We start from the raw sequence: 22,246 nt of genomic DNA, 5'->3' as shown, positions 1-22,246 counted from the left end.
CTTGTTATTGTTGAGATCACAACCTAGAAAAATACAGATGTGTTTGGTACGCAGACTAGACTGGACGGGACTAGCAAGAGTGAAATAGGCAGGTGAAAGAATTGTGGAAGGTTTTAATTTAACATGGGTAGTTTAGTAATTTATTTATCTTGTCCATCTCCCTGATTTTTGTCCCACTCTAATTGTTGCGTCAAACATGGGGACAACATGTTTTGTTCTGTTTTGTCCCGTCCTGTCTCGCGTATCAAACACACTCACGTGTTTTACCAACATTGGTAAAAGTTACACTATACAACATATTATTATGAGAAACAATATATATCATAGCACTAAGTATACAGTTCTCATTTAATTACAGGAACACAAGGCTACAACATATTATTATGAGAAACAATATATATCATAGCACAAAGTATACAGTTCTCATTTAATTACAGGAACACAAGGCTGCAGTTAGGGGAAATACCAGTCTGTACCGTCTTTACTTCAGCACCACGTTCCACCTCTCACACAACTTCCCATGACTTGAAAAAAGCAAGGAGACCGTAGTCGGCGTATATTCTGACTACTGCTATGGATATAAAGTAGATTTGGCAAGGTTGAGAACACATCCCCCAGTGTATATTTATAACTCTGTAAATGGATAACAAAAAGGTATTGAGACATTAGTTCCTGATAAATCTCCTAAATGAAAAACACAAATCACAAGTAGTTTAGGGTGTGCTTGGTACACGGGACAGTACAGAACATGACAGAAGAAAAACTTGTCGCACCAAACTAAGACCGGACCAGACTGAGTGGGACAAAAATGCATTTTCTCTGTCCGACCAAAATCGTTGGAACAAGCTTGGAAAATTACTAAATGATGCAAAGTCAAGAATGGAAAGAGAACTAATACTCTATAAATGCCTCGTGCAAGAAAGTCAAAAGTTATGGGAAATATTCCCTTGTACACATTAAGCATGCATGACCTCAAACTATGCATTTCTCGGCTTGCTGAATAAGGATGTTTTTCATCGGCAAAGTTGATATTTTAGTTCTAGCCCATGATCGCATAGAGGATTGTAGAATAAAATTTTAGTTTCTGCCACTTGATATCTCGATCTTTTAGAACAATGAGGCTTGATGCACTACGGGCACACAGTAGCACATCATCAATGAACTAAACAATGTATATAATTATAAATGTGCATAGTTAAGAGGGGATTACCTAAGCACATACTACTCAAGTATCTATGAAAGTTCAAATCCCGCGTTGGAATTGATGGCATACAGCAGCTTTGTTCTCAATGTGCCTGACCGTTTGTATGTTGGGAGCTGCATACAATGAAATAAATCGTTGTTGTCTCAAGGTCAATCTATTCACTTGTCTAGATAATATTTTTCCCTATAAAGAGGTTAAGATATATATTGCCCACTAACTTGTCTAAATTGATGACAAACCAGAAACTAACCCTCAACCTCAAGTACCAACTATTGAGAATCTTAAAAAAGAATAGTTGTGCAACAATGGCAGCAGGGTACCTTAAGGGTATTATAGCATGTAGAAGCTGACGGAAGACGGTCCACATCTTGTCCTCCGAACGTTGCCCAAAGAGGTAAATCGCATGCAACCTATATACATTAAATTTCAAGTTAATTTTTATTTTCTTCTCCTTGGTTTAAAATGTATATAATTCACCCCCTAGATGCTATATTAACTCCTATAAATTCTATGTCAAATAAACAACTTGGTTATTTTGTGATAATCTTGAGTCATTTTTTACCTTTAGATCATTCTCTTATTGATAATGGTTTATTACCAACCCTGATGCAGAAATATAGAGGCAATATATAGATCATGAAATTTAAAGAAGATACCTTGTGGATGGTAAAACTTGGTTGCAGGTGTTTAAAGCCAAGCAATGGAGCTCGGGAACAACTTGTCACAAACTTCATGAGCATACAACGTTCTTTTGGCTCAAATTCTCTTATGACCTGACCCAGGGTAAGCAACAAAAAGTCAATAATAACTACATGTGAACATGCTTTATAATAAGTACCAAGAATTAGAGCTTGAAACTAATTTCACAAAACAGGCATCTACTTTCATAAAAAAATCTGTATACAAGCACACAAATGGATGCATTCTTTGGACAATGGAGGATCTCAAAATAATATCAAGCTCTACAGACTCAATTAAGAAATTGTTGGAGGAAGGAGGGGTGGAAGAATCTTGACACCAAATATGAGCACGGAACAGTTTGTGTTTAGATAGATGTGACCTTCCAACATCTAATTTTTTCTAATGGACACGTGCTGCTTTGGTGCCTGATGTAGGTGGAAACACACTCAGGAGACTGGTTTTTTTTTTTTTTTGTCTTTCTAGACCTAGACTTTGTAAAGCATGTCAGTTTTGGATGCATTATCATGCATAAAGCTAGAAGAGAAGGAAATGGGAGGAGAAAGAATTTGCTGAGATCATGTGTGTCTTAGAGTCGTAATAATTTTACGATGTGGAGCTGTCAAAAGGAAAGCAAGTGGAGGCATGTGTACTTATGCATCTAGAGAGAGAGAGAGAAAAAGCATAGTGTTAAAAGTTGTGCTTTATTCCATTTTTGTGGAAAAAATATAAAGTGCCAGATATTATATAAATTAACAAACACGACAAAAGGCACAGCAGGATACGAGTAGAAACAAGTAGAACTTAAGGATTGACGTATATTTCCTCCACCAATTATATCAAAATAGATGTGAAGAACATTTTTTGTGTGGAAGTAAAGTGTAACTTAAGATTAAGATGATCTCATAGGCGTCAAACTTCTCAAACAAAATTAACTCTACTAATTAACCTACAGAAGAAGTTTCATCAACAAGCATAAACAAATAAAAAGGCCTCTCATGGGATGAGTATTCATCGACAACCAAGGTAAGCTTGATCTAGAGGCAGGAAAGTAAGGTACATCAGGGATCATATTCATCAATTTTGGTCCTTTCCTGCTCTTTAATGTATGAAAAGAATCCGAGAAAAATAACACTTGAGATGATATGGCTATCTCAAATACAGACATTCTGATGCACTAGTTAAAGGAGGAGGCTAGGAGAAAGAGAAAGTGGATAGGAGAGGCAGAGGCAGGCCAATATTGATATGGAGAAAAGTTCCAAAGGTTTTAGTGAGTGGAAATACCAAAGAAGTTTGCTATGGTAGATGTAAAAGGGTGGTATCATCCATCTCCCAGATCCCAAAGGGGGTTCACATCTTATGGCTTCTATTGAGTTCTATTTTCAGCCCAACCCAACCAGTTTGGGTTAAATGATTTTGTAGTTGTCTTCCTCGTGTCTATTACAACTGTCACACCCTTTGCTTCACATTTCTAGATTGACAACTTGGATGCATACAGAAACATATCAAATGAATAATAATTTTAGAAATCAAAAGTATTAGGCGGTCGGGTTCAGAATGAACCAGAGGGATTATGTTCTAAAAATTAGAGTAGCAGATGAATAAGAACAGCAGATACAATAATCTGTCAAGCCAGAAGGGATGTTGCCCAGAAAGAATAGATACATTTCAAATTTAGTTTCATAAACTAGGTAATATAGGCACGACAAAGAAAAGGTTAGAAGGTAGAATTTAGGGTGACATGATTGAAAGTAGGTGTAGAAAGCTTCACACTGGAAGTTAACATTAGGAACTCATGGATTCACACCCAAAGTCGATCCACTCAACATATAAAACATATTTCCTCAACACCTGATCCGTTCATGGAGTCAATAAAAATAGATTCAGGAATTTCCTTATTCATATAGAAATGTTAACCACTTAACCCAGACTTCAGGAACAAGAAACTAATTAAGACTAAATTACCCTGGATAACTGATAAAAATAAGTTTTTTAAGATGGAAAACCCTATCTGCCACCGTTCAAATAGATCTCCATAACTCATGGGGCAACAGATGTTTGAACGAAAGAAAAGAATTCTCCAATAAGCAAGCAAACAACATAAAAGATGACTTCATTATGCTTCCAAACAGAACAACTTAACTGTCCGGTTCCCATGAAAGAGAAACTGGAAGAACTATACATAAAAACTAGGTAAAATCAGCAGCTATATCGTTGTATACCTCCCAGAAGAGCTTAACTGTCCGGCTCCCTTCAGTGTAACCACCAGTGTACCTTGTATTATTCCTCAAATCATCAACATCGATATCATGGTTTCCACCAGAAAGAAGCTTCAAACAAACATCAGCTATCAGTATTATGCCCACAAAAAGTACATATGCCGTGAAAGTGGAAACTGAAACGGAAAGGAACTTCTCAAACTGGGAGGTCACAATTGCCTCCCTCTCTTTAGTTCTACTCCTACCAATCCCAGGGAAGAAATTCAGGAACCTCTCAAATATATTTTGGAAGTATATTTTTATTCATATTCATCAGCATTGGGCTTAACTGAACTTCCTTGTTCTGTCATGGAACATTTAATTTTCTTCTATTAGCCCTTCATCGTTTCCTTGCGTTTTAAGATCTATAAGACTGAACTTCGTTTCCACAAGTGTTAAAACCAAAAGAAGTGCATTCTTAATGCTTTAATTATTAAATAGACTTGATAGCAACAGGCTATGCTGTTATAGCGGTGAAAATACAAAATTGCGGTCAGGTCCAATATTTGAAATAGCGGTGATATAGCGGTCCAAAAATAGCGGTTCATATAATATTTCTTATAATTATATACATATATGTATGCATACATAAACATATAGTTTCAACATCAAACCATCAACTTAAACAAGTTTCACAAAACAAAATAGGAAAAGTGTTAATAAACGAGCTAATCTCAAGCAATAAGTTCAACATCATCGTGGAGACGTGGTCGTGTAAAGCAAAAGATGAGATCGTCATCATCTAAACTAGCAAAAGATGAGATCGTCTAAAACAGAAGCTGAGCAGTGGAGGTCTGGTCCGTCTGGAGGAGGCTGTCGATTGTCCAACTTGGAAAAGAAAAACCTACGACTTCCTTAAATTGCAACTTGGGTTGATATTAAAAAGAAAGTAATTGTTGTGTTAATGGATTAAAGTTAAAACATAGCCCAGATCTAAAAAACCCAACTGCCCAAAACAAAGACTCAAAATAAAGCCCAAAAAGAACCCAAAAATAAATAACCGCTATTGCAGAACGTAATTTGACCCTAAATATCAGTCAAAATTGAGGTAAATTGCGCCAATAATTGCATTACCGCTATTTACACCGCAATTTGACCACCATTATTCTGCTTAGGGCCGATATCCGAGATTGCGCCGCAATTAACAGCATAGAGCACAGGTATGAGATAACAAGTACTATAATTCCTAAAAGCAATGTAAATGTCATGTCATGTCAAGGCTTTTTCTGTGGCAGCTTAATACAAGTAGAGGATCCTGTGTAATTCATATAGAGCATCATCATTGCATAACTCAAACTTTAGTTAATGAATAGCCTGCCCAACCAGCTTCACCTTAAATTGAGGATAAGAAAACATGGTAAGTTACGTAAAAGCATAAGATGAATCAATTTAAGATGAAGCGGAGTCTAATATATACAAGCATAAATCACAGATGTACACCCCAGAAGAATAAATACCTGATTAAATTCACTGGCGTTAAACAGCTTCAACCAAGATGGGGATATAAGATCTGTCAATCCTCTATAAAATGCATTTGAAAGTGGCAGTACCTGCCATTTGTGCCACCAAGAATACAAATCAACTAAACACAAGTTTACAGTTTGGGATCATATTGCCAACTTAATATATATGTACCTGTCGGTTAAGTTTATAGTCTGCCATAGCATATATGTATTGCAACTTGTTATCATTTGTCACATTAACATCCTTGCCACCAGCTTTAAGTTCTACAACATGCCGTTTTCCAGGTAATTCTTCCGTAACTGTGAAGTCTAGTGAGAGGTCCTTGACATCACCATCATAATGCTGCAGCAAAATGGCTAGCAGTGCATCACAATTTCTTTTGTGTGGGTGCATATGCAATGAAGCACAGCACTTTTACTATGAAAAATATAAGACATGCAAGTCATAACAGATCTATCGACATGACTCGTGCCCATGTCTGTCACTTTCTCTCTCTCTCTTTCAACCTTTTCATGAATCTTCTACCAAAGTTTTATAGTGCATTCTTTTTTGCAATCTTGGACCCTAAACTGAAACTTAACAAATACTTGAAAAATAGATTGCAACTCATTCCGAATCTTGGAGGTTATTCAAGAAAAATGACTTTTACTCCTAGATTTCCAATTCTAGTAAACGCTTACCTTAACATACATAAGATTTTTGTAGAGTTCTGGATCCAGTGCTGATAGCTCATCAATAAAGCTATAGCGTCCTAACAGCTTTTGTACAAAAACATGAGAGAAGGAATAATCTAGTAATATTCCTTCATAAAGTGCTTTGCCAACAACTCTTCCAAGAAACTCTATCATCTGGAAGCCGTTGTCCACACATCTTGCCATTGAATTTGGAACTAGAAGTCTATCTGAAGTTGAGGTCTGGGTGAATAGTCCATAACTAACAAAATCCAAAGATGAATGAAATTTAATACTTTGAAAGTCAGAAAGCAGTGTAAAGTGGGAGATATTGAAATTATCTTCAACTTACTCAGGGGCAAAGGCAGCTTTTGCTATGTCAGTTAGAAACTCTTTTGATAAACCACCATAGTCTAGCCCAGCCTCAGGGAGACCACACTCACTAACAAATGAGACATGGATGCTAGACTTCAATCTCGATCCAAGGGGATTTAATTGCTGGAATCCATCTTCAACAATATGACTACGGCGGATTACTACCTCAACAGCTTGTGGACCAGGTCCAATCATTTCACCAGCCATTCTCCGCGATACTTTGTCCATGCTGATAAGTTCTCTGAACATCTGAACTCTGTCAAGAAAAAGCTTGACGAGATTAGTGGGCTAGTTTGACAAGAGCATGAAATACATAATTTGGCTTTGTAAGAAGCAAGTCAATAAGCAGATATAGTCACATGTATTGCAGCTCTTCATATGAACAATGACTTTCAATGAAATATGCTTGTATCTAATATGTGTCCAAGAGAATTCCCAGCTCTTTAACTTCATATTTGCGAACACCTATCAACCAGACAAGAATTTTAAATGACCATACGACAATAAAACACCTAAGAATCATCTTCTTAAGTACCTCAGCTTCTTATCAACAAGGCCAGGTAAATTTAACTAGAAAAATGTTCCACAAAGGCACATCAAGAGATTAGGGACCTTAGGGACTAAGGAGGTAATGTTACTTGTCCTATTCCTATATGCATATATCTCTTTTACAGAACTTCCATAAGTCAAAAAAGATTACTAAGAATCAATAGAAGTGCAGATATATGCATACCAAAACTTTAGGATGTCAATATTCAACACCAATGATCCGGTCGTAGAATAGCACTCTACCATGGCACAGATTAAGGTTTTTCCAAAATAAACAATAATAATAATAATAATAATAATAATCAGGTCATTTTATTTACTCTGCATTAAGGTGAATCTCCTTCAAAATGCAGCTTCAAATATTAGGATTCACTATCTTATTTGTATTTAACTGTCACCAATAGTTCACTTCATACATTATAAGGGTTTCAAGTGTCCAAGAAAGGCAACATTGACATTTCAAACTTGCCTTCCTAATTAGCATCAAGGTATCATATCTTCCATGAAGTCAATATACCCTGCCCGCATCACCAGAAAAACAGTTATGAGCTACCAGAAGCCTTGCCAAAATGATTAGCAGCCAGGCTGCAGGCATTCTGCCTTAAAACGGTACTCAGGTCAATCCCTAGCTTCTAATTGACAGCACCAAAGAGGTTCACAATCCCTTGGCTGAATTAATCAGCTAAAATTTTCAATTCTGGATGCTTAAGTGAATATTTTAGGTCCTGAATCCTCCTAGGCACCTTGGTGGAGTGCGTGTGGGTGGATAGGTGGGGACATGGAGGTTTCCAGACAAGTGCTGTTATGTCTAAGAATAGCACATCAAAGAAGTCTGACTATCTTCAATTCCCTAGATGTTCCATCAACTGATATAGTCCTCCCAAGATTTAGGTAAGAAGAATCATCATATATATTGTTTAATCAGAAGCAGTAAGTAAATAATTTGAATGATTGTGCCTCAAAAGTCTAGAGAATACAATCATTTGCATCAAGGTATTGCAGATGATGTGGCTGCGCTGATATTTTTTACATTACACAACCTCCATTTTTTTACATCAAGTAATTAAGAATGTCTAAGCTGGTTAACTTTCAGGACTCACGGTTGTATAAAAACTAGAGTTACTTGCATATATAAGAGTAAAAGAAACAAAAAGCACAACACATCACAAGCAGAGAATACAGAGTTTAATCTTCATTTTTCATACTATATGAAATTCTGAAATAATGGGGTCAAATGACCCATCAACTTGCAATTACCTTTCTTCAAACGGAAAAATATGTGGGGTCGTTGTGATAACAGAGTGCATGCTTGAGATGACCAATGAATCATCAGATCCAAGATTAGTTGACAGAACTTCATGAGTTCTTGCAGCAACAGCAATTGGTGGACGATTCTTTTTAGCTGGAGAAAGCCATAGAGCTGGGGGGCAAAATTGGTGTCTACAATCCCTTTCATACAACAAATGTAGGCAACGAATAGCAGCATCCATAAGAGGACGATTCTGCAAGGCAACGTTATGGGACAGGGCATTATAAACTAACGTATTCAGCATTGATGCGATTCTGCGCTGCTGCTCCAGTGTAAAGGGAACCTACCCAATTGCCAAAAAGAATGATTATTTCCAAGTAGAAAATAAAGGACCTGTGGTATATATTTGGCGGGAGGGGGCATTACCTGTTTCTCATAGAACTCTATGTCATCAAGAACCAATAACAGGTGAGAATAGGTAGCACAGAAGAGATGAATTAGATGAGAGGAATCTGTCGTTAAACCCTCAGGACCCCTCCTCAAAGACTCGATATCCCATACGTCAGAAGGGTCGTCCTCAGTCCTTTGAGTACTAAGGCTATTAACAGACTCTATCTGCTCGATATCTCCTTGGGACTTTCCAGTGATCTTATTTAGTACATTAACCCACTTAGTGCCTCCATTCTTAGCCACCCCTTTTTTCTTTTTCTTGGAGATTCTATCCCTCGAGTCTTCAGTAATATTGCTATTGAAGAAGTTGGTAGCATCATGAGCAGAATCTAATTTAGCAAAGAAGGACTTTTCAAGTGCTGCCCACAGATTCAAAAGAAATCCAGGGGTAAACGAGAGCATATTGAGGATAGGCATTGATCCGACCACTGGATTGAGGATGGTAAATATCCTAAGCATATAAGAATAAAAATATGCAACATCAGTCAATTCACACTTCTCTGGAGCTTCTGGCAGTGAACTATCAGCTTTTTGAATGGATGAACTCTTGTCCAAGATCAACAACTTCATCAGATGCCATTGTTGACAAACAGGCTTCAGTAAATCTGTATAAGAAATGTTGGAGAATTTCTGGGCCTGAAGCGGAATTGGGTCAACTAATTCAACCAACGGCTCGCCATTAACTTGAATTGCCTGGTTCTCCTTTATGATCCATCCAAGACCCTCAAACCAAGTTAATAAGTCTTTGGCAAGAATGATAACAACACGAAGGTAGGATACGTAGTCTAGGCCTTGAGTGAATTTTCCAGAATCCTCCGAATTGCTGTCAACCCCTACTGCAAGGCAAATAACGTTTGCAAGTGCCCAACCAACAGGAGGCAACATCTTTGGACTTGAACTTTGTCCCAAATTATTCAACTTTGAAATATCTTCTAAAATTTTCTCTTTTGATATCTGCCATCACCTGCCAAAGGTTGATCAGTTCCTCATGCTCTATACAGTAATGCAATATAGTGAAGAAAATTTGTGTGGTTGATGGATGATTAGCTCAAAAGATTCCAAATGAGAACCTAACATGGAAGAGTTAAAAGAACAAGTCTAAGAAATATAATTGGGATATATGCTGTGCTATCTAATTTTACTGGTAGAAGTGCTTATTGAACCAGATTCAACTTCCAACTTCTTACTATTGCAGGAATGTGCACGTGAGGAACTTACATAGAGGAAATAAAACTTGTTAGAATCATAGTAATATCCCATATTTCTTAGAAAGAGAATTCCATCAATTGTAGTAAAAAGAGTTACATGACACATTTTGCACAATATCGAAGTAAAGTCTTCGTATGTGTCGGAGATCACTTTAGCAATCAAATATAATTTCCCTGCCAGCTTACATTTTTTTAAGGTTGGGGGCATTGTCAGTGAAACTAAATCCCAACAACATTGCCAAGCCTTTATCTGGAACGAGAAAGGTTAACTAAATCCAATAAGAACCAAAAGTTCAGTGTCTCCTCCAAACAACTATTTATCTATTTCATGAAATACTAGAAGAACTTTCATATTTTGTTTCATATATTTTAGCCTACCACAACTAATATGGGATAAAAAGATTCTTCTTGTTGTAACAGGAAGTTAGCTAAAATCTTATCATATTATTTTGATGGTGATCATAGTTAATCATTCTGTAATTTACATTAAGGTAACGAGATTGAACTTAAAGCACCTTTTCAAATGGCCAACGAACATATTATACATCAGTTGTCCACTCAAGTTTGGGTTTTCTGACTTCACCAAATGTCATGTTATCACAGTACATGCCTGAAGTTAAATATGGTACATTAAGAAATCTAACTCCATGTACGGATGAAAACATGTAATGCAATGTACATAAAGCAATCAATTATGATGGTATATTGGTTCAAAGACGTCATGCACCATGTAACCTTAGGTATACTATTTAAGCAACTGCTCATACATATAAGTTTTTTAAAGAGATGCTAACATATGCAAGTTAACAGGCTTTCCCACAAGCCTTACCAATATCTGCCTGAAGCAAGGCAATAAGATAGATTTGTGCTTAATAGCAGATAAGAGTACTGCTGGCAGACGTTGAGTAAACCATGGGATTGTTAGCAGAAGCACACAGTACTGCTCTGCAGCAAACTGCAAATCTAGGAACCCATCCTCATTCATTTTCATGTTGCCACTATTAAAGGGTCGCAGTGCCAAAGTGATTGCGCTCGCAGTAATCAAGAATCTGTCATCTGTATGGCCAGCAGTTTTTATTTGTGAAGGAAAAGGAATATCCAATCTACTAACGTATCTTCTGATAGAAATGTAAAGCTGACTTTTCTCACTGCACATGTAGCATACTAGATCTTTCACTGCCATATCTGCTTCTTGAAGAGTGATATTGTTAAGAGCTTTCCAACCCTTTAGATCAGTCAAGCTAACAACAAACCGCATTGCCATAGATGTAAGGACAACATATTGATGTCCCTCATGATATGAGTAATCACATTCTGAAAGAATGAGCACGCATAAGGAAATCAACTTCTTTGCTTGATATGTCCATGTCCTTCGCTCTTCAATGTCACATGTGGCAAGGGTGCAAAAGTTTCTCTGTGCATCTTCAAAAGAAAAAAGTTCAAATTAAAGAATTAAGAAATCAGTTCACACTTGTTTAAGGTTGTATACAGATAGTGAGAGAAAATTAAAAAAACCAGTTCACACTTGTGTAAAAACCTTAAATTTCCGTTTTGCATAAGAACGTGTAAAACGTGTGAAAATGAAAGTTTGCAGACATGTCCTCACACAGAATTGTATTGTGTGTAGATGACAAATGCCACTTCTTAAGGATATTGAGAGAACATTACCAAAGAAGTCACAAACATTAAAAAAAACAGCCATTCATTCTGAATGTCCCTAAATTCTGACTGTCCATCATTTTCCCCATCTTTTTTGGCATTCATACACTTCTCCTAGGAAATGGAAGGACCAACTAGAATTGAATATTTCCAGTGACTGACACATTAAAACCTGCACTAAAGGTTATTGAATTCTATGTGGTTTAGCAGACAAGAAATGTACAAGTATACATGTTGCTACTAGGATACTATCTAAGGGAACTATGTAAATGTTACTAGAAAGATAAACCCTAATTAACTACTATTAGCCAACAAAACCGAACTGTGTTACAATGTCGCTTCTCTAAAAGAGAGGAAATTGCTGAAGTAAAAGATAAATACTAACATCAAAATCGCAAACAGTTTATTCATTTGGAATGTCCTAAACTTTGACAGCCCATTAACTTTAGTTTTTACCTTATTGTCATTCATTCACTTCTATTGATGAAAGGAAAACACCAAAGGGATTAAAGATAAAATCTGATAGGCACAAATGTGAGTTAAAAGGTATCTAGGATTCTCACATGTAAGACAGAAAAAGCATACCATTAGAATTTATGCTCTCCAAAAGAATTCTGAAGCAAATCTGCATACAATCTACATCTCTATCATCAAACCTCTGACGTCGAGTTGCTAAAGTTGTAACAAAGAAAAGAAAAGGTCTCAATAGGTTGCTGGAAATCCAAGCTCTGCTCATAGGAACTGGATGACAACTGAGCATCTCTTGCCACTCTTCTCGAAGATGTACAGCTACCACCTTTGTTGAAATATAGCGTCTCCAAACCCTCTACAGAAAATGTGACAAGTCATTCTCTATTCATGGAAGTGAAACATACCATGAAACTCAAACACTTGCTTGCAATCAGATGCACAATATAGTTGGACCAGAAGAGTCACACGTTCATTCAGTTGCCTAGTAACTCTGTTTTCGCCTGTAGTTAGCTCAATGGTTTCCAAAAGATTAACCGACTGAATCGTGAGCACCCCCACATAGCATACCAATGATTTGAAAAAGCCATTTATGAACTTCCTCTTTGACCAACCAGTTTTAGGATATGCTTCTAATAACCCATTAGTAAAGACGTAAGAGTCAGGCTTTACTATCACACCAAGTACAAACAAAGTCATGAAATACCCATCTCATAATACTCCCTCCATCCCAAGCAAAAGATAGAGACATTATGATTTCTATTGTTAATCCCAGTATCTTTCATGGCAAAATTGACATGAACTCTCTTGCTCATTGTTCAATTCTTGGTTGTAAAGTAGAAGTGTCATCAATTTCTTCTCAAAAAAGTTAAGAAGTCAAATTGATTTCAAGTTGTCAAGTAACACGTAAATCCTAAAAAAAAAAGGTGTCTGCTTGGTTTGGAAAGATGTAAGTATAGAAACCTGAATAAATAGTGAAGCCGCGGTAGCTCGCCGCATGTAATTGCGAAATTCCCTCTCTTGTGTAACCTTCTCAAGTAAGGCATCCCTAGAGATCTCTTTCGCACTCGCACCCCGCAGCGACACCTAAATCCAACACCAAACAACATTCAGAAATTAATTAAAAATCAGTAATCCAGTTAAACACAAATGCTAATACAGAGTCACCCAAAAACAACATCATGATACCAATCCAACCCAAACAACAGTCAGAATTTAACTAAAATAAGTAATTCAATCAACTAACGACTAATTCATCAATTAAACACAAATACTGATTACAAAGTCACACAAAAACATGAATTCATGATTAGGCATGATCGGTCTTAGTTTGAAACAAATACATAGTAACAAGACCTACACAGTAAATTATCTCAATTTATGGTAACGAAATTCGATAATTGCACGATTATAAAAAACCTGTTGTTTACGAAGTCCGTCCATGGCGATTCCGAGCAGAAAATGGATCGAAATCAGGTACGTAAAGTCCAGAAAGTAGCGACGTCAACTCCAATGATCATAGGATGTGAGGGAGAGGGAGTTGAAAGGGGATACATTACGCAGTGACCGTATATTTGGCAGTTTGACCTAGGTGAGAGTTAGACCATCCGCATCCTGTAATCCATTTACACTTTCAATCGTGCCACATCAGCTTTTGCAATTATCTTCCGTACATCTGCAATTCACCTACAACATTTTCAACTGTATCACGTCACCTACACTTTCAAAAGTGATCCCCACTACAATATTTATTAACTATTTTATAAATTATTTATATATACATTCTAATTATTTTTTAATTAATAAACATGTTTTATTTTAATTCAATGTTAATTAAAATGATTAATATATGATATAATTTTATATATTAGATTATAATTTTATGTAATTATAAAATTTAATGTTTAAAATAATTTAATTTATTATATAATTAATATAATTAAAAATATATTAACATTATTAATTTATAAAATTAATTGTTTTGTATAAAAATAATTTATTTAAATAATTAAAAGAAGAAAAATAAAATTGGAGGAAAGTGGGTGGCCCACGTGGCTTTCAAATTCACTTACAAATTTTGCAAGGTTTTTCCTACTTGGCAATCCATACTCTGACAAAAGTTGATTTGCAATTGTGTTTGCAAACCCCATGTGGGTGGCCTTACCCCCATAAAAGGAGTTAAAACTAGCGAAATAACATTGTAATTTCTATTTTTTTTTAATTAGCACAATATACTTTTAAAATATTTTCTATTAAGATTTCGTACTTTTAAAATTTTATCCATTATAGTATTGGATAATCTGTTATTTTTTGAACAAGTTTTTTTGTTGACGTGTCAAACTTAAAAGTCATATAGGATAATCTGTTACACATGGAGAAATGAGCGAAATAACTAGGCATGGCAACGGGCGCGAGGATGGGGCGGGTTTTGTAATCCTTGGCCCCGGTTTGTAGTAACATCTCTCGGCACCAGTTCTCAGCGGGTACGGGGATTAACATCTCATCTCCGGTCAAACCTCTATCAATCTCTGGTCAAAACCCGGTCAATCTCTGGTCAAACCCCATGAAAAATATCAATTATTTTGATTCTATCAGAAATCCTGGCCCTGGTTTGAATAACATCCTCCGGCCCCGACTTCGGTTTGAGTCTACCGCGGATCCCCGGCCCTGGCTTCGGCTTGAGTTTACCGCGGATCCCCGGGCCCGGGACCTGTTTTAGCGGGGAATCCTCCTCTCTGTTCGGGTCGGGTGAACTGGGTTCCCACCTGGTCGAGGCAAATTATCATCCCTAGAAATAACAACATACTTTTACAAAATTTCTTATTATAGCCTTATACTTTCAGTTTTTCTTATTACAACAATATACTTTCAAAATATTTTTATTAGAGCATCGTACTTTCAAAAATTTACCCGTTATAACATCGGATAACCTTTTAAATTGAATTTACTCATTATATTATCAGGTTTCTTTGCCACCTCATCTTCGAGTTTCATACTAATTTTCGAGTTCCATACTAATTTTATATATCAATTGCATACTAATGTGCTCACTAATTTGAACATGAACCATCTCAAGTGGAGTCATGACCAAAGCTCATCCCGAAAAAAAAAGGAGACCAAGTGAAAGAATAACTTTGAACAACTTACGGAAAAATATTGTTGAGAAAAATAGAGAAAGTAGTAGTTGTGACAAAGCGGTTCCATTTATCATTGTTAGACGAATGTGAATAGAATGTTTTTTTAAGATGCTCCACTTATTTAGTTTTTGGCATTACAAAGAAAGTCATTAAATTTACAATGAACTCGATGAACGAATGATTTTTTATGAATAATTTTTATTTATGAAATAGTGATCTTCTGTAAACATGTTTAATTTATGATATTATAACTTTTACTAAACATATTTGGTTAAATTTACAATGTTTAAATGATAAAAATATTAAAATTAGAAGTACAATGTTGTAACAGGAATTGACGGTGTTATAATAAAGTAATATTGAAAATACAATGTTATAATAAGAAATGTCATGTTAGCATTATCGTACATGTGAACAGCCTATGTGGACGACGAGGTGACAAAGAAATCTGGTATAATGAGTAAATTTAATTTAAAAGGTTACCCAATGCTATAACAGGTAAATTTTTGAAAGTACGATGCCCTGATAAAAACTAATTTGAAAGTATATTGTTATAATAAAAAAACTGAAAGTACAATACTATAATAAGAAAATTTGTAAAAGTAGGTTGCGATTTCACAACCCCCCACCCCACCCCACNCAAATCAACCAATTCAAACTCACTCCACCACACCATGTATAGCAGGGCCCAAACAAAATAAGGTGCGGAAATATTTAGGAGTCACGATGAAACCGTGATATTTTTTAAGACGTGACTTATAACGACAAATATTTATATCATATAAATTATTATTATTTTATATATATATATATATATATATATATATATATAAAGATATATTTTCTACTATTACTAAATGAGTTAAATATATTAAATAATTTAAATTAGATTAGACATTAGAAACTAACAAATAAGATATTAAAAAAGTAACAAAAATCAAATATTATGTTACAAAAATTGTGCATTAGGTCATGGCGTGCCACATGCTTAACATGACGTGAAACACAAGCCTTAAGGTACAACACCACATGATGATTGTTGCGACGAACTTTTTTTTAATATTGCTTATAACCCATATATATTTATATATAGAGAAGAGTTTAAACGAAAACACTTTTATTTTACGAAAATGGAAGAACACTTTTGGGCTTCAAAATTAATTAACTTATAATGAAAATTAGAATAAATAAAAATTAATTAGTATTTATCTATAATTTTCTGTTATCCTAGATTTATTCTAATCTCTTAAATTTTGTTATTATCATCAAAACTTTTTTATGTCGATGCGGCCGTTGTCGATAATAATGTGATAATACCGTGATAATTATCTGATAATGATTTGATAAGCTGAAGACGTTTTATGATGTGATTTTGATGTGATAATCATTTAATAGTTATGTGATTTTTGTTGTGATAGCGATGTGATAATCGGAAACTAGCGATGATCACATCTACATTCATCGCTCCTTCTGTTCATTAAGTGATGTTGTTGTGATAATAATGTAATAATGATTTGATACCGATTAACATATTATATGTATTTGATTCTTGAGATAAAGATGTCATCACAATTACAGATAAATATGAAATTACATGATTATCCTTAATTAATTAGTTTATTTTTCTATTAATTTTAATTTATGGGTTAAATAATTTGGAGGTCCATAAATATTGTCGCATTCTCATAAAACAAATGTGTTATCGTTTGAATCTCCACATGTACACACACACACACACACACACACATATATATATATATACTAGAAAGGTATTTGTGCAATGCAACGATATACATATCGATGTTAATGTTTCGTTTTATTCTTATCTCTATCGATGTCAGAATACGATTTCATGTGGTTTTAAGAAAGCGATAATATTTTATTTTTAAATAAAATGTAAAATTGAAGATATCCTAAAATTTTGAAAAAATAACATAATATAATTTTTGATTTAATAATATATTTTTTAAAGTTTAATAACGAAACAATTTATCTTTGATATAATAATATAATTTTTTATAAAGATAATAATTAAGTATTATGTTAGAACTCAATAATTATCCTAATTATATTTTAGATTTTTTATAACTAAAATGAGATGTTTATCATGTATTTGATTATGTGTATCTGCAGTTAATTACATAAATTCAAACATAAAACTTAATAAGTTATAATTACGCACAATCTACTTATATTCTTGAATTTTAAGTAATATACATCAATAAACATTATTTTATATATAAAAAATAATTTTTTAAAGTTTTTATCAAATATATGTCTTAACTTATATGTAACATTTATGTATAAAATATATACAAGAATGATGATTCTGTAACCCATTGTATTCTAAAAAATTAATCCTTTAAAACATCGAGATTTCAATAAATAATCCATATAATAAATGTAATTTATCAATCAAGATTTTAAAATCTAATTGTGAATGAAATTTCTAAATTTTATGTCTTATAATATTTTTGACTTAAGATGTTTGAGATTGTTTATAAAAATGATTTATTTACTTATTTCGACGTAACAACGATAATAAACAATTTTAAATGTTTGGATAAACAGTTTATACCAATATTAAATTGGTAATAAGAAGTTATAAAAAAATTAAATTATTTTAACTTATAATAAATTGATAAATATTTTTATAAAAAAACATAAATTATTTAAAATAAGTAATCCCCAACATCCCGTTTAAATCACCTCTTCATATTATTCATTCAACATAAGAAAATGGTCAAGGTTGTGAGGATATGTGTGAATAAACGATAGCATTTCTTCCCGTTGAAGTGATTGTGGTTGCCACCCGATATTGCTCTGCATGGATGCCACGTGTCCGACGGCCATGCTACGTGTCAAGCAACTACAGCTTACATCATCGTGATCATCTTACCTCTATCTCCTCCCCACCGGCAGAATGCAAATCCAATCGCAGAGAATAAAAAAATTGATCGCTTCCTATAAATTTCTTAGCGATCGATCCGATCACAACTCACAGTTTTTGCTATCAAAACCAAATACGACCCAGCAATCAATAATTCTAATCTGCGTCACCATTTTGTGTGAATTTTACTGTTTTTAACTTGAAACAATCCAATGGCTTCGCACCAAGATGTTAGAATCAAGGAACAGACAGCGGAGAAGGCTGCAAGGGCCGCCGCTGATGAGCTGAGGGACATCAATCGTCAGGGACAGGTTGGTGGAAACGGTGGTGTTGTGGTGGTGGAACGCGATGAGCAGATAAGAACAAATGAAGGCCGACCTGGCATTGTTAGCGGCAGAGTTGATCAGACTGTCACAAGTACACCAGGTCATGCAAAGGATGTTGTCACCGGAAAAGCTCATGAGACAACCAATAAGGCGTCGGAGCTTAGCGGGGAAGCGGCTGAGAGAGCGAGGTGGACCGGCGAGGAGGCTGTCCGGAATACGGAGGAGACGAAAGAGATGGCGGGAAGGTACAAGGACTATGCAGCACAGAGAACAAAGGAGGCTGCCGGTGTTACGGCTGAGAAGGCGAAAGAAGGGAAGGACGCTGCGGTGGGTAAGGCAGGAGAGTACAAAGATTATGCGGCGGAGAAGGCGAAAGAAGGGAAGGACGCTGCGGTGGGTAAGGCAGGAGAGTACAAAGATTATGCGGCGGAGAAGGGGCGGGAGGTGGTGGACAAGGGCGGAGAGTACAAGGACTCTGCAGCACAGAAGGCGAAGGAAGCCAAGGACACAACAATGGAGAAGGCGGGAGAGTACAAGGATTATGTAGCACAGAAGGCGAGCGAAGCGAAGGACACGACAATGGGGAAGGCGGGAGAGTACAAGGATTACGCGGCGGAGAAGGGGAGGGAGGCGGCGGAGAAGGGCGGAGAGTACAAGGACTATACCGCACATAAAAAGAAGGAGGCGGCAGATGTGACGGCGGATAAGGCGAAAGAAGCCAAGGACACAACAATGGGAAAGATGGGGGAATACAAGGACTATGCCATAGAGAAAACCAAGGAGGCAGTCGGTTACACGGCGGAGAAGGCGAAAGAAGCTAAAGATGCGACGTTGAGTAAAGTGGGCGAGTACAAGGATTATGCTGCTCAAAAAGCATATGATGCCAAGGACTACACCGTCGACAGGGCGGCGGCCGCCAAGGACTACACCGTCGACAAGGCGAAAGAAGCCAAGGATGCGACGATGGGTAAAGTTGGTGAGTACAAGGATTACACCGCTCAAAAGGCGGCAGCCACCAAGGACTACACCGTCGACAAGGCGGCAGCCACGAAGGATGCGACGATGGGAAAGATGGGAGAATACAAGGATTACACCGCACAGAAAGCTTATGACACAAAGAACTACACGGCGGAGAAGGCAAATGAAGGGAAGCAAACAACGGTGGGGAAGATGACAGAGTTGAAGGACGCCGCCGCCGATGCTGCAAGAAAAGCCATGGACGTATTTACCGGGAAGGAGGAGGCGGCCAAAGAGAAAATGACCGAAACTGGTGATGCTGCTAAGGTTAGTCGGATGTGATCAGTTTTTTTCCTCTTTTGGTAGTATATAGGTTTAACTTAATAATTTATTATAATTAATTATTTGTGGGAAGGTGATCTTGTAAAATGATAGAAATAATAAGAATAATTTATTTCGGGTAGGGAACGTTTGATGAAGTAACAGAAGAGGATGCGAGGAAGAGAATGGAGGCCATGAATTTGAAACAAGGTGGAAGAGGTGGTGATGTGGCGGCGACGACGACGGTGGTGGAAGTGGAGGACGTCTCGCCGTTGGGAGCAGGGATACTGGCGGCGGTGGACGTGGACGACACCCCGTTGGGAACGACAGGGGAGGTATTGAGGCAAGCCCAAGTGAGACGAATGGAAGCAGACGATTCAGAACGATAAGGTTGAACGTGATGTCCGGTGTTTTTCCATTAATCTTGGAACAAACGTTGTGTTTCACTTTTGTTTTTTGGTCCACGGATGTGTTTGATAAAGAGGTAAAAAGAATAAAGAATAACTCATTTACAGATAAGTGACCCATAGAAAAAAGTTCTGGACAACGTATTCCTGAATCTTCAATCCATGGTATTAAATCAAATATTTAAATATGATTTAAATATGAAACATAGTTAATGACATATTTTTATTTAAGTGAATCTTTTATATAATTTAAATGTAAATTTTAAGATAAATAAATATATAAAATTGTATAAATTTTATTTATAAATTTAATATTATAATTTTTAATAGGTAAAATATATCATTTAAATAAATTCAGACATTTATTAATTTATAAAAACAAATAGTCTTGTTGATTCAGATTTTAAATTTCAGCATCACCTACAAATCATAAGTGAAATAAGATTTCAGACTTCAACGAGTTTTTTGCAAAAATGGGTTGGTTTTGAAAAAGGTTTGTAGAAATAGGTTAATTTTAGTTTTATTGGTAGAAATAGGTTAGTTTATGTGGGACCCATTCATTTAAAAAAATCTGATTTTSTAAATTTACAATTTTTACYCTYCAACTTACATTTTCATTTTTATTTATATCCTTTATTTTRTAAAATTTTATATTTAACCCTTATTATATATTATGTATTAATTTATTTAATTAAAATATATATGTTAAAATTTACGTATTATTTTTAAATTTACGTAATTTACGTATTATTATCAATTTATATAATTAAATAGATCTCTTGTATACATTCAGATTAATTAATACCAACCTTTAATATGTTAAAATTTGTATATTTTTATCAGGTTATATAATTAAATTAAAAATTTATACAATTGTTATACAATTGATTCTGATTCCTGAACATTGTCACTATTTATGAAAACTCAAAAAAAGTGAAGAGGAATTGATTCCTGAACATGTACAATTGTCATACAATTGATTCTGATTCCTGAACATTGTCACTATTTATGAAAACTCAAAAAAAGTGAAAAGGAATTGATTCCTGAACATTGTCACTATTTATGAAAACTCAAAAAAAGTGAATAAATGAGTTGCCAATCAGTTACTTTTTTGTGTTATAAATTTGTTTGATTATGCACTTTCCATTCATCCTTCTTCAACTATTATATCATTAGAATATCAAATTTCAACATTCTTTCCTTCATTCATCCAAGGTATGTATTATTTTCTAAATACTTAGCATATATTGATATGAAACATCATATATAGCATCATATTTATATAATTTATCTTATGATTTATTGTGCAGTTACATTTTGATATACTTATCATCATGAATCTAGGCRGTCCGCCTACAGGTACTAGTTTTCTAGATCTTCTTCGTAATTTTGAGACCAATCCCTCGAATGTACCACTTCCTTTGCCGAATGATAATACATTTGAAGCAGATAATGACTTTGGTTTTGATGAACCCAACTCACAATATAGTGAAKATACTGATAGTGAGTCAATGTGTAATATTGAGAATGATTCTGATGATGTGAGTGAACCTCCAGTAATGAATTTTATGAATGATATTGGAGATGTAGGAGATGATGACATAGTTGATCTGGAAAACAACATTCATATAGATGTTTGGAGTGAATCAGAAAACAAAATAAGGTTAGGAATGCAATTTGAAAGTAAGGCACATGTAAAAAAGGTAGTAACACTTTGGTCGATTGCCCAAAATAGAGAGTTTAAAGTGTACGAAAGTAAAAACAGCTTATGGTTAGCAAAGTGTAAGACTCTAGGAGATGGTGGAGAAAGCTCTACTACTATGCACTATACACCACGTTGTGCATGGTATGTCCGTGCAATTAAGAAGAAAAATCATCACATGTGGAGGATTACACGTTGGGTGGATGCACATAATTGTTTCGGATCCTGCATTGGCAATAATAATAGAAATTTGAACTCTGCAACTATTGCCTC

General features: G+C 35.4%; 2 protein-coding genes across 4 annotated transcripts; one reads left to right on the top strand and one right to left on the bottom strand.

The window, feature by feature from the left end:
• Positions 1–352: 352 nt before the first annotated feature.
• On the bottom strand, positions 353–13,812 carry LOC112521125 (E3 ubiquitin-protein ligase UPL7). Of its 3 annotated transcripts, XM_025129818.1 has the most exons (16): positions 13,653–13,812; positions 13,197–13,319; positions 12,351–12,591; positions 11,247–11,528; positions 10,936–11,162; positions 8,875–9,852; positions 8,457–8,791; positions 6,628–6,906; positions 6,285–6,537; positions 5,776–5,946; positions 5,598–5,690; positions 4,105–4,212; positions 1,861–1,977; positions 1,525–1,614; positions 1,211–1,317; positions 353–633 (listed from the first exon to the last, which is right to left on the bottom strand). In XM_025129818.1, exons 1-15 carry the CDS (start codon positions 13,674–13,676, stop codon positions 1,234–1,236), a joined length of 3,405 nt encoding a protein of 1,134 aa, XP_024985586.1. In that variant the 5' UTR covers positions 13,677–13,812; the 3' UTR covers positions 353–633; positions 1,211–1,233. The 3 variants fall into 3 exon arrangements, with proteins under 3 accessions (XP_024985586.1, XP_024985585.1, XP_024985587.1); XM_025129817.1 differs by having other exon boundaries at positions 10,936–11,528; XM_025129819.1 differs by having other exon boundaries at positions 8,457–8,701; positions 10,936–11,528.
• Positions 13,813–18,332: 4,520 nt separating this feature from the next.
• On the top strand, positions 18,333–20,457 carry LOC112522007 (embryonic protein DC-8-like). Its single transcript, XM_025131053.1, has 2 exons — positions 18,333–19,870; positions 20,008–20,457. Exons 1-2 carry the CDS (start codon positions 18,473–18,475, stop codon positions 20,251–20,253), a joined length of 1,644 nt encoding a protein of 547 aa, XP_024986821.1. The 5' UTR covers positions 18,333–18,472; the 3' UTR covers positions 20,254–20,457.
• The last annotated feature ends 1,789 nt before the right edge of the window (positions 20,458–22,246 follow it).

The sequence above is a fragment of the Cynara cardunculus genome (assembly GCF_001531365.2).
Source record: "Cynara cardunculus var. scolymus isolate 2C chromosome LG 11, CcrdV1, whole genome shotgun sequence".
Classification (NCBI taxonomy): Eukaryota; Viridiplantae; Streptophyta; class Magnoliopsida; order Asterales; family Asteraceae; genus Cynara; species Cynara cardunculus.
This window is presented reverse-complemented; position numbering and strand designations above follow the sequence as displayed.